This window comes from Phoxinus phoxinus, assembly GCF_949152265.1.
Source record: "Phoxinus phoxinus genome assembly, chromosome: 19".
In the NCBI taxonomy this organism is placed as follows: Eukaryota; Metazoa; Chordata; class Actinopteri; order Cypriniformes; family Leuciscidae; genus Phoxinus; species Phoxinus phoxinus.
The window spans coordinates 22,028,795-22,041,271 of NC_136894.1; the positions used below are offsets into that span (position 1 = coordinate 22,028,795).

The following is a 12,477-nucleotide window of genomic DNA, read 5'->3' on the forward strand; positions in this document are numbered from 1 at the left end:
GTCTAATTATAGTGTAGTGAAGGGTTTCCATACAACTGAAGAATGAAATAATTTAATGTTCATATCATTACACTTATGAACAGGAAAGGATGATGTACAGTCTGTTTTAAAAATTCAGCAATGCCTGAAAAAATAAATTATTGTGTAAGAACAATGCCGAATTATTTCCAAATCTGGTCACATCTAAAAATCACATTCATTTGACAAATTAGTTTAATTTGCAGAACCGACCAGCTAGCCAGATTTATCTACTAGCCAGATATAATTCTGGCTAGTAGACAACAAATAAAAAAGAACATCCATGGCGCGCAGTAAGAAGACATGCAGATAAGACTTATTTCAGGGCGTTAAAAGAAATCACGCTAGAGGGAACATTTCCTCAGTACTTCAAATGCGTAACTTGCAAGAGATATGCATGTACTTATCTCTCATCAAGGCTCTTCCATTTCAACCACAATTTCAAATAAAACTTTCTCTTTGTCTTTTAAACTCTGTCTGAAGAGCTGAGTGTGTTGCCACGACACTTCACCCTCTCCTCCTGTGAGCTCCGCCTCCACAATCAGCTCTTCGCCTCCAGACAGTCTTGAAGAGGAGTGCAGTTCACCATCTGTGAAAATAAAACCCATTACTGATATTATAATCAAGCTTAATTGGTGGCAATCATGTTACATTTAAAAAACATTTAAGCTCTTGAAGCCGAGAGCTGTGATTTAACCTAATACACAAAGCAAGAGCTGATGCATCACGCAGCGAGACTGATACCTCCAGGGAACTCTATGGTGGTCTCGGCGGAGTGTAAACTCCAACGCACGCTGCCAGAATGGAAGGTCTGGCTTAAGGCTCGGACTGAAGTGGACTTGATCTTCATCCCTACTGGAGCGCAGTTAAATTTCCAGCTTATCCTTCCAAAGGAAGAGCCCTCTGTTCGTGCCAAATACACCTACAATCACAGAGTCAGCACAGTAAGTACTGCATTTAAATGCATTAAAACACATAGTAAATGCGTTCTTTAGGACAATGGCTAACATGATAGAAAGGCCAACAAGTAGGAATGCACAGATACTGTAATTCTGGTCAGTACAATGAGTCGATCATTATTTTAATGTAATGGCCTATGCACTACCGTTCAAAAGTCTGAGGTCAGCACAATTTTTTTTTTTCTTGAAAGAAATTAATACTTTTATTAAGCAAATGCACATTAAATTGATCAAAAGTGACAGTAAAGACATTTATAATGTTACAAATATTTCTACGTTTCATCAAAAATTCCGGAGGATTTATCATGGTACCTATAAAAATATTAAGCAGCAAAACAATTTTCTACTGTAATAATAAGAATAAGAAATGTTAGTTGAGCACCAAACAGATCTCAACAAATCTTTTCAATTGTAATATTTCACAATATTACTGTATTTTTGATAAGAAAAATGCAGTCTTGGTGAGCAAGTTTAAGAGACTTCTTTCAAAAACCAAACTTTTGAATGGTACTGTATAATAAATCTATATTACTTTGCCAAATGTTTTAATTTATGGAAAATAAGAGTATACCATTAAACAAATGATACTACCAGGTTAATATAAAAAAATAATAAAAAAATCTAGATAAACAACGAAGTAATACAATTGAACATCAAATTATATAATTAAATTAAAATCAGTCAAATTAGATTGAAAATATATATATATATATCACTAATATTGGTTAAATAAAGAAAATAATTTTCCTTCATCTTCAAAAAATAAACCACTGAAAGAAACAAACCATCTGCCAGTCTTCCTCCTCTTTCCGGAATATATTTTCTGTCCTCCAAGCACCTTTCTGCCATCCTGGGATAGTCTCTTGGTCATTGCTGAGTCTGAAGTAACAGTCTTTGGTCATGTTGTAGCAAATGTGAAAAAACTTGTTTTGCTTCTCAGATTCTGAAGGAATGAAGACACATTCCTGTGCATTCTGGGAGGAAACATACATAAAAATTAAGGTGAATTAATTTACCATGTGTTTGTCTCTCTATTTATTGAAATCGCTCCAATGGCATAACCAGTAATAAAACATTGTGTTCCAGTTGAGCATCTCACCCTTTTAGAGTCACTTGTACCGGTCTCCCCTCGAGCCGCTCTCCAAGCCTGAGATCCTGAGATCCGTCCGCCCAGCTCTCCAGATGTAGAGGTCTTGGGAGAAATAAACTCTACCAGCTCCACCAACAGTCTTTGCAACAACTGCTTCTTCCTCTCTTCTCCTATAGACTGCTGCCTCTACAGGTATGGAGTTGTACACAGTGACAGTCAGATGCATTTTTTCAAGGCAATGATGAAAGGATCTGTACCGTATTTAGATGATGGGATGAAAATGAGAAACTGACCGCAGCGTTGAGCTTGTTAATCGTATGAAGCAGCCATGTCTCCTGAACCTGTGTGCGTCTGGAAAGGACCTCTGGGTGTTTACAGGAGTACCTCCACGTCACATCCACAACCTGGTCCTTAGAGAAGGCCAGGATGTAGGAGAGTTTCTTCCCCCAGCCGACTTCATACAGGAGGGGTTTATCACATGTGTTCTCACAAGGGTCACAGTGTAGCCAGCGATGCTGTGACTGAGAATACACCTCCGTCCACACGTGATCTGAAAGCAGGACAAAACTTTGTGTTTCTAATCCCAAATGATATCATTGTGGTACAGACAGAGGTCCAGAGATAGTCAGTACTTTAAGTGAAATCAAAGAATTAACTGTCGTGACGTCATTTCAAACTAATCCGGTCAAAATGGAGTTCATTTGGAGTTCGTTTCGGGATTTCGATAGCTTGCCAAAGCAAACTTCCTGGAAAAGTTAGCTCTGGCTAGTAAACCCCTTCGAACTACCATTTATCCGTGGCGATTATGTAATAGGTAGGTACAAACTGTTGTAATTCTAATTGAAAGCGACACTGGCATTGTTTTTTCATATTTAATACTGTAAGCGGTTTCCTTTTAAAGCTTTTGTATGAAGTGCTATTCAAATAAATGTGAACTGCAGAGTTGGTGATCAGATGCATTTTTAACTGCCGTTTTCTGTTTTGTCACGGTCACTTTTTGTTATGCGTTTATTTTGTTATTGAGAGGAAAGCGTGCAGCATATCTTTACACATTTATATAAATGAGGCTCCCAGCACAGGATGCTGCTTCTTTTTACCCATACATTTTTTTTTTTTACTTTGCTTGGAGTATTTTGGGGCCTTAAAGCTGTAAGATTTCTACCTGTGCTGTCCCAGATGTATCTGGCCTCAAGGCCTAAGGCTCGGCAGAACAGCGTGAAACAATTGGCCCATTCCCCACAGCGCCCTCTCCTGGTCTCCAGAAGCTTCTCTGGGTTATTGTACCTGCAGAAAGGAAAAGTAATGTGAATTTGCAGTAAGGAGATGAATATTGCTCTTTTCCATACCAAAGCACCATAAAAGTTGTCAATGTCGTGGAGGAAGATTTTTGGAGAATTCTGATCTGTTTCTTACACAAACCTATTGTATAATTTTGTAACACAAAATACAGATTCATGGACTAGTTTTGTGGTAGTTTTATAGTGTGTTTTTTTGGAGCATAAAGTATTAGTTCGCCAAAAAAATTAAAAAGTTCTTTCATGAATTACTCACCCTCATGTCAATCCAAACCCGCAAGTTTTTCATGAAGATCTTTTTAATGAAATCTGAGAGCTTTCTGTACCTCCATTGACAGCCTACACAACTACTACTTTGAAGCCCCAGAAAGGTACTAAAAACATTTTTAAGTAAAAACAAAAACAAAAACAAAACAGAATTTACCACTTTATTTACAAAATATGAATCTCCAACACACGTTCAGGCAACAGCGTCTGCTCTCGAGTCAACACAACACTCATGCGTCGTGGCGCTCTTGTGAATGTGCGTTGGAGATTCAAATTTTGTATTTTGAGCATAGCTGTCTGTGGAGGGACAGAAATCTCTCAGATTTCATCAAAAATATCTTCATTTGTGTTCCGAGGGTGAACGAAAGTCTTGCAGGTTTGGAACGACATGAGGGTGAGTACAGTAACTACCGGTAATGACAGATTTTTCATTTTTGGTTGAACTAACCCTTTAACAGCCCCTGGCCACTATATAATTATGTCTGCAGCATAAAAATATATGATTTTGTGTTCCACAGAGTAAAGAAAGTCATACAGGTTTGCAATGACATAAGTATGAGTACATTTTGGGTGAACTATCCATCAATGCTTATTTATTAATTTAACAGAGATACAGAGTAAAATTGCTTCATAGAATTCAATACAAGATACTAGACCTTCAACATCATTACCAGCGCAACTTCTAGATGAGAATGAAAAAGCAGATGTACCTTGGGAATCTATTGGAGTGTTGGCAGGTGTGACAGAAGTGGTTCTCTACACGGCCTGCATCCCAGCGTAGGTCATCATTTGAGGGGGGGAGGGATCCAGAAGGCTGGGTTGTACCTCCACACCGGCTACATGGCAGATTGTTCACCCAGGAAAAGAAGTCCCCTTTGAACCACTGCAACAGGTCTAGAACTAACATGTCCTCCTCACCTAAACTACACTCTGTGAGTGGAACACAACACATAAACATGAGTCAGCTTCTGATAATCTGGACTGGAGTCTTTATTTCATGCAAGTATAAATCAGTTTAAACATTGTTCAAAAAGTCTTCTTTGCATTAAACTTTTAAATGGGGAAAAAATATTACAGTAATCAGTTTTAAAGGGTCATGAAACCGTAAAACATTTTTTGAAATGTTAATAGTCAGGTTGCACGTCAATGAAAACAACAATAGCACTCATGTTTAGTATTATTAAGGGTGAAATGTTTTTTATTTGGAGCCATTTTGTTCTTCCAGTTTAAAAAGGAAGGTTGATCCAACGTCATGAAAACTGAATTAAATGTAAATAAATCTGATTTCGTTTACAAGTAGCCTATATGTGTTAATTCGGAGTTGAGATATCATGTCTTGCTAACCTGGATCTGCATCCTCGGCTTGTTTCAGGCGTTCTTTAGCCTTGGACCTGAGCACTTCATGAGGTATGCAGTTCAGTGCCTTCTGCTGCAGTTCAGGGCTCTCGTATATCATCACATGTTGGAAGTTTGACTGTAAAGTCCTAAAGAATGTCACGCTGCTTGACTAATACATCAGAAAACAAAAAGAGAAAGGATGCCATTCTTCAAACCCTTTTTTCTCCATATGGTTTTCCCCATTATTAATTTCGCTGTTATATTTGGTGGTGCAGAAAGTTTGATATCATCCTTAAAGGGATAGTTCACTCAAATATGAAAATTCTGTCATAAATGACTCACCCACATGACCGCTTTATATGAACAACAGATCGAATTTAGGCTTTTATTCACACAGCATTCATCAACTCTCACACATCAGGAAGCTCAAGCATGTTTGCTTGATGTACAACAACCAATGAGGTTCATTCTCGTGTTACGCAGCACATTTGAGCTTCCGCAAGAACCAACAAGGTTTGTTCTCACGTATCAAGCAGGTTCAGTTGAGCTTCTTTTAAATGTTCGCTGACACTGATCAATGTTTATGTGAATAAAAGCCTATCTTGTCTCTTAAGAAGATTTGGACTAAACCACTCAATTCATGTGGATAAGTTTTACAATTTCTTTATGAACTTTTTGAAGCGCCAGTTGTGTAGCGGTCTACTGAGGGTCAGAAAGTGATGAACGAAAGTCTTATTGAGGTCTTACTAAGTGATGAAGAACCACATGAGGGCGAGTAATTAATGACTGAACTTTCATTTTTGGGTGAGCTATCTCTTTAAAATAAAACAAGTAGGACTCTAACCCTATGGAATGAAAAAGTAAACTCACAGTGAAAGGTAAAGCAGCTGGTGCAGGCGTAGGGACTGCAGCGGCAGGCGCAGGGCCTGCAGAAGGAGAGGAGGGTACTGGTACTGGTGGTGGAGGTAGTGGGGCAGGATTTGGAGGAACTCTGGCACTTTGTGGGTTGGATGTAGCTTTGTCCGTACCAAGCCTCTGGTCTCTTTCAGCGGCAATAGTCTCCCGCACCTGCCTCAGCCTCTCCACAGATGCTGACTTCGGAAACACCAAGTGGGTTTCAGCCTAATGACGACAGACAAATAGCACATAAAACATGTGATGATCCTTTGAAACCATAGAGGTAACTATATTTGCTTATACATCACCAACCTCCTCAAATCCCATCTCAAAGAGACATTCAACTGCTCCTTTGACAGGCAGAAGCTTGGTGGAGAATGTTGGGTTTCCAATACGGATTGATCTGTATTTATCCTCATTTGGGTTCCTACAAAACACACATGCACAAGATCAAACTAAAAACTGAAAGAAGACAAATCAATCCAGCAATATAAATAATGTGTAGCTTAGAGGTCGCATACAATATGATGAATGTAAGATAGGGAATTAAAAAACAAGATAATTGGACAGACATACAAGTTATACTATGGACAACATACATAAAGAAGAGACTGTAATTTCCAGTAATCAGGCATAAAACAACATTCCAACCGGGAGTCCGGGACTCTCTCTGAAAGGTCTCCGGGACACTTCACTTACCTAAGAATGTTGTCCGCGTATGTAATAAGCAATTTAGAAACATCCAAAAACACCTCGTTAGGATTTTCGCACAAAGCAGTGACTCCTTGAGACCCAGACATGGTTATACATTTAACTTCTACAATTACTGTAAGTAGTACATCCGCGAGACAACCCGGAGAGAACCGACAACACGTAACCGCCTTCAACTCATTTGCGAATTTATAGCTGTCCTTTATGCGCCTGGTAGATATTCTCGAGAAAGAAATTGTCTGATATATTGACTTGTGGTTTAATTTTTGATATAACTATAAAATAAACAGAAATGTCTTTATATATATATTTAATTGCACGTTTTGACACAACTGAATCGTCTGTATGCAATCATCGATGGACAGGAAATCTCAGAACAACTTCAGAAATGATGGCACGATAAAAGTCTTTTAAAAGTCCTGTCAGCTATTTTTTATTATTATTCCTCTTTGTACATTGTGCTTGAAATTATCATTTTACACCAAAACACATTTCACAGGATTTAAATATAATATATTATACAATTATTATAATAATCGGATACTATATTACAATACAAATAAACAAATGTTAAAGAAATATTGATATAGCTAATATTATTTGGGAAGTTCTTTACACATAAAATGTAATGGTCAGGCTCCAACCATTTTCTTGTTCTATTCATTCTTGTAAATATCCATCTGCGCGAATGTTGAATAAGCGTTTATTTGGCTAATCTTTTTTTTTTTTTTTTTTTTTTACAATTGTTATTACTAGTATTTGTCTATCTGTCTATTATATGTCTATGCAGCAACATGTAGTACACAACTAATTTCCTTTCGAATACAATAAAGTATACTACTACATTCATGTCTATTCAGTAGTTCACGTATATACCTATCTTTTTATTCATTGTCTATCCAATCCATACATTTTTGGCTCATGCACAAGATACCTGTTTAATTATTATATTATATCTGGTCAATTATTTTTTAGTTTTTGCGCAATCACTATTTCATGCTGCACAGCTAAATATTTTATTTCTCTATTTATATATATTTTCTGTCTACATATTTAATGTATTTATTGTTTCCTATTTTTTTGTGCTTTATGTCATAATATTATTCATTTACTTAATATTGATAGATAAGTGAAGTATATTCCCAGATTTTAATTCTTAGTGTACTTTTGTTAACCATAATTCACACTTTACCATTTTGTAAAAAGTGTAGTTCACTTTTAATTGTGAATAAACAAATGTCTATTTTTGCTCATTTGTAAACAATCGTAATTAAAATTCGCAGCAAGTATCAGTTATGCATTTATTTTATAAGACTAAAATTAACCCAATTTCCCAACATCTGAATTCCACTGAATCATGTACTCTTTTTACAGTCTATGGCTAAAAGCTGATCTCCGATCTGCCGGTAACTTCTTGTTCCGGCCAATAAGGCGCGAAGCTATTCGGCTCAGGTACCGTGCCATCATACTGAGGTGGTCATGTAAGTTTAAAAATAATATCTACAGCAATAATGTTTTACACACGATGTTATTTAAAATCACGAATTAATATACGTTCGTTTAACTTTACCAAACAGCTAATCTTCAGTGTTTTTTGCAGCTTCAGCTACACGTGGAATATTCTGTTCAAACTTACGCGGGAGCTTTCATACGGTTAAAAACAATGGCAGAGAAACCGATGTGGGAGCAAATCGGCAGCGGATTCGTGCAACACTATTATCAGCAGTTTGATTCAGACCGCGTGAAGCTCGCCGACCTGTATGTAAGTGAATTATTGCGAGTAAATGACTGTCATTGAACCTCATTATCTCGCGCTATGAGTGTAAGTTTCGTAAACCAGAATTATTTTTGTTTTAATCCGTCTGTTTTGTGCTTTAGCTCTTATTATTACGTCATTCTGCGCTTGTATGCCTGATTATGATATATATATTTTTCTCCTTTAGACTGATGCTTCCTGTTTGACATGGGAGGGGGAGGGATTTCAAGGGAAGACGGCAATCATGACCAAACTAACTGTAAGTTACCTTATTTTACTCCAGTCATATGCACAGTTGTCTTTCTAAGTTTAACAGAATGTGCCTTTCTGCAGAGCCTTCCCTTTCAGAGCATTCAGCACATAATCACAGCTCAGGACCATCACCCGACTCCAGACAGCTGTGTCATGAGTATGGTCATGGGCCAGCTCAAAGTAAGATGTGATCAGAGATTGTGTTTATTAAAACAGATGTGTTTCATCAGACAACTGTTTTTGTAAATTTTGATTAATTGGAAGATTTGTGTGTTTTTGTTCAAAGAAAATGGCACATTTTAATACCTTTCGAAACTAGTGGTATTATATATGGGAGCTTGTTTAAAGTCGTCATAAAATCAAAATTGACCCTATTTACTTTGTAAGTGCTAGCGCACATTACTAGTCTTGTGGTGAACAATTAATCCGTGCAAGTTAATGCACTTGTGGTAATATTTAATACAAATCGGAAAATTTGCTTCCGCTCTGGAATGGCGTTCCTTCTCTGATGACGTCAGTTTGAAGGCTTGGGTTGAAAATCCTTAACCACTCCCCTCCAACCGTTAGTCTGCTATGAGTGAGGGATGGAGAAGAGGTGCGCTACAGTAAAACCCCGCCCTCTATTCAATATTCCGTTTCTCCCCAAGTAGGGCTCACTGCATCCTGCGGTGGACATCCAACCCCTCCCACATCCAAGTGTGATGTCAGAATGATGTCGGGTGTAGGCAATCAGTACTGTGATCGACATGACCTATAAAAGGCTTGTTCAACTTGAACTGGCGCTGCACAGACCGATCGGTTTATGACATCATAGTACCGCGAGAGCGATTCAAAAGCATAAGGAGCCGTCTGCTCACTAATCTCTCTCGCAGTACTTTGATGTCAATAAACCAGTCGAACAAGCCTATCATCTTAAGAATCGAGTTTCCTCTGAACTGATTTGGGAAAAATCAGGCCAATGAGAATGTTCCGTATTTGGACTTGGGCGTGGCTTCTGACGTCACACTTGGATGTGGGCCGGGTTGGATGTCCACCAGAGGCTGTAGCGAGACGCTTCTCTTTCTCTTGGAAATACGTCACAACACTGAAGTAAAGTCGGTTGCAACTCGCGGTTCTCTGGGATGAAAAAAAAAAAAAAAAACGTAATTGTGAATTTTTAATCTCAAAGTTCAGACTTTTTTTTTTCTAGCAAGTGTTTATTTCTTACAATATGGACTTTATAACTTGCAATTGACCATTCGCAAAACCCCGCCCTCGAACGGTTCTCGTCCAATCCTAGCTCAGCAACTGTAACTAAGGAGAGGGACCTCCGTCAAACATTCCGATTTCAGCAGGATAGTGCAATGATGCGCCTATGGCAGTGAGGTCTGCACGGGCTTAAAACTTGCTGTATTTTATGATTGCTTTCAACTATTAAAAAATAGGCTACATGTACAAACACCGTTTCACTACGGCAATGATCCCTCATCAGTCAGCAAACAAGAGGGAAAAAAGAGAAAAAGCACGGACTTAATAACGTTAATTACGAAACTTTGATGTGGTTGAACAGGTAGGCTGCAGTACACAGTCACAAATTCCTCTGGAACTCAAACATTAAACTTCAAAACAAAGTTTGCGCAGTGGCACAACTATTTACACAAATATATCCTTCTCAGCAGGCTACGAGTTATGAATGAAGAGAACAGCATCGAGTTGATGGTTTCAGATCAGATTGCAGTGTTGTGACGGAAATAGCGCGTGCGGGAGCACATGCGCAAAACAGTTTTGTAAAATGATATATGATCAAATAAAAATGATTGATATATAATTTTACAAAACTGTTTTGTGCATGTGCTCCCGTGCGCTATTCTGTCTATACTTTCTGTCGTGCCCTGGAGGATATGTCTGCTGCATTACTCCAAAACCAATCACTTAATGTATGGATCTCAACCCAGCCATGGCTATGGTTCTCAATTGTTTGACGGGCGTAGTAACAATAACTAAGGGGCGTGGCTTTTGCGAACGGTCAATTGTGAGTTTATCTCAAAAAGTCAGAATTGTGCATTATAAACTCAAAATTGCGAGAAAAAAATCGACCAATATTATATATACGTGTGTGTGTAATATATGTGTGTGTGTATATATATATATACATGCATACATGCATTAGTTGTTAAAAAGTACAGACTTTGGTACCAAGTCGGTCCTGAAATGTAAAAAATGTGACGCTTTGAGCACTTGAGCGGAATCGTAAACACCTGATATCCGATATGTCTGTGATTGGCTACAAACGCTCCCGTTTTTTAAAACCCTTTCACGTATCGCGATACTCTCATGGCGTATCGAATGCCCCTGCTGCCCCGCCAAGCCCAGCCCTGGCCCATTGTTGGGGTTGACTTCACCTTAATTTGTCACAAAACAAATTTTTCTTCCTTGACATTTGATTAAATAAAATGTAATTGTTTAAATTAAAATTTGATTGTTAAGAAAATGTTAATGTTTTGTTAAAGTCCCCGTGAACCGGAAGTTGCAAACGACTTTTCTCCAGTGTTGTGACGTATTTCCAAGTGAAACGGAATATTGAACAGAGGGCAGGGTTTTACTTTAGCGCTCCTTCTCTCCATCTCTCGCTCATAGCAGACTAACGGTTGGAGAGGAGTTAAGCGTTTTCATCCCAAGCCGTCAAAATGACGTCATCAGAAAAGGAACGCCATTCCAGACCGGAAGTAACTATTCCGATTTTGATTAAAGATTACCACGGCAAACAGATTTTTTCTGTTTATCAACTTGTTTATTAATTGTTCACCACAAGGCTAATAATATGCGCTAACAAAGTAAATTGGGTCAATTTTGACCCAATCAACTTAAAGTGAATGCGATCAGCTCTTCAACATTACATAATAAAAGTCCAGAATTATGAGATAAAAAGTTGCAATTACTTTTTTCCTTTTTTTCGCCTCAGTGGCAGAAACAAGCTACCATAATTATAAATATTTATTTATTAAAAGAAATGTCTTACAGTGTAGGTTGAAAAAAAAAACATGAACATTTATTTTGTTTTTGTGTATTTTTACAGGCTGATCAGGACCAAGTTATGGGCTTCCAGCAGGTCTTCTTGCTGAAGAATGTAGATAACAAATGGGTCTGCACCAACGACATGTTCCGATTAGCTCTTCATAACTTCGGAGCATAGTATTTAGTATTTACAGTCCATGCAACTTTTGTATCCGGAGAATGGTTACACATTTCACATTCTGAACTGGTTTCATCTTACTTTGCCAAAGATCTTGAAGGTCCATGATCATCTCCAGATAAGAAAAAGACATGTTTAAAAACAACTGATTATAATAATCGTAATTTGTATGTTGTGGAATGCACTGTGTGAAATTAACTTCAATTTGATAATAAATTTCCCATTCATACAATCCATCTTTGAATACTTATGCTTCTATATTTTGGTAAGACATCTTGGATCTTGGTGTATGATCATCTAAATGACACATTTTACATCAGACAATCAAGGCCATGACAAAAGTATTAAAACTAGTAGAAAATTTATTTCAAAGCCAACAATAAAGATTGTCTATCCACCAATGCATAACTACCAGTTATAATCAAGGACTGCGTTGTGTAAAACAAATGGTTCTGATGCTGTTGCTTGGGTCAATACAGTATAGTCAAGTGAAGTGGTTTATTGTCATTTCTGTCAGAGGAAGAAACAAAATACAGTGTCTGTTGAAATATTGTACATATAAGTCATTACAAGCCTAACATTTCTGTGTAACAGAATACACAGGCAATAAAAAAAAACATTAAATACAAATAGAAACAAGAAAAATACACAGCAAAGTAGCTGCTGCGCAGCACCCATAAAATCCATTTGTATCTTTTGCATTGTATATTGCATATTATATT

At 37.6% G+C, this 12,477-nt stretch overlaps 2 protein-coding genes across 2 annotated transcripts; one reads left to right on the forward strand and one right to left on the reverse strand.

The window, feature by feature from the left end:
• Positions 1-36: 36 nt before the first annotated feature.
• Positions 37-6,966, reverse strand: ngly1 (N-glycanase 1). Its single transcript, XM_079589970.1, has 11 exons — positions 6,564-6,966; positions 6,177-6,291; positions 5,838-6,089; positions 4,974-5,136; positions 4,340-4,559; positions 3,230-3,351; positions 2,361-2,617; positions 2,077-2,253; positions 1,763-1,951; positions 763-940; positions 37-607 (listed from the first exon to the last, which is right to left on the reverse strand). The coding sequence occupies exons 1-11, from the start codon at positions 6,662-6,664 to the stop codon at positions 432-434; spliced, it is 1,950 nt and encodes a 649-aa protein (XP_079446096.1). The 5' UTR covers positions 6,665-6,966; the 3' UTR covers positions 37-431.
• Positions 6,967-7,913: 947 nt separating this feature from the next.
• On the forward strand, positions 7,914-12,246 carry nutf2l (nuclear transport factor 2, like). The gene is made up of 5 exons (XM_079589971.1): positions 7,914-8,056; positions 8,176-8,337; positions 8,519-8,590; positions 8,665-8,763; positions 11,639-12,246. Exons 2-5 carry the CDS (start codon positions 8,239-8,241, stop codon positions 11,753-11,755), a joined length of 387 nt encoding a protein of 128 aa, XP_079446097.1. The 5' UTR covers positions 7,914-8,056; positions 8,176-8,238; the 3' UTR covers positions 11,756-12,246.
• Positions 12,247-12,477: the final 231 nt, after the last annotated feature.

Bases quoted from the DNA above. Each gene is read 5' to 3' on its own strand.
- ngly1 (XM_079589970.1), bottom strand. From the start codon at position 6,664: ATGTCTGGGTCTCAAGGAGTCACTGCTTTGTGCGAAAATCCTAACGAG. The intron at 6,292-6,563 runs GTAAGTGAAGTG...TGTGTTTTGTAG, and splicing joins TACGCGGACAACATTCTTAG to GAACCCAAATGAGGATAAAT. The intron at 3,352-4,339 runs GTACATCTGCTT...TCCTTTCTGCAG, and splicing joins CACTCCAATAGATTCCCAAG to GTACAATAACCCAGAGAAGC.
- nutf2l (XM_079589971.1), top strand. From the start codon at position 8,239: ATGGCAGAGAAACCGATGTGGGAGCAAATCGGCAGCGGATTCGTGCAA. The intron at 8,338-8,518 runs GTAAGTGAATTA...TTTCTCCTTTAG, and splicing joins TGAAGCTCGCCGACCTGTAT to ACTGATGCTTCCTGTTTGAC. The intron at 8,764-11,638 runs GTAAGATGTGAT...GTATTTTTACAG, and splicing joins TGGTCATGGGCCAGCTCAAA to GCTGATCAGGACCAAGTTAT.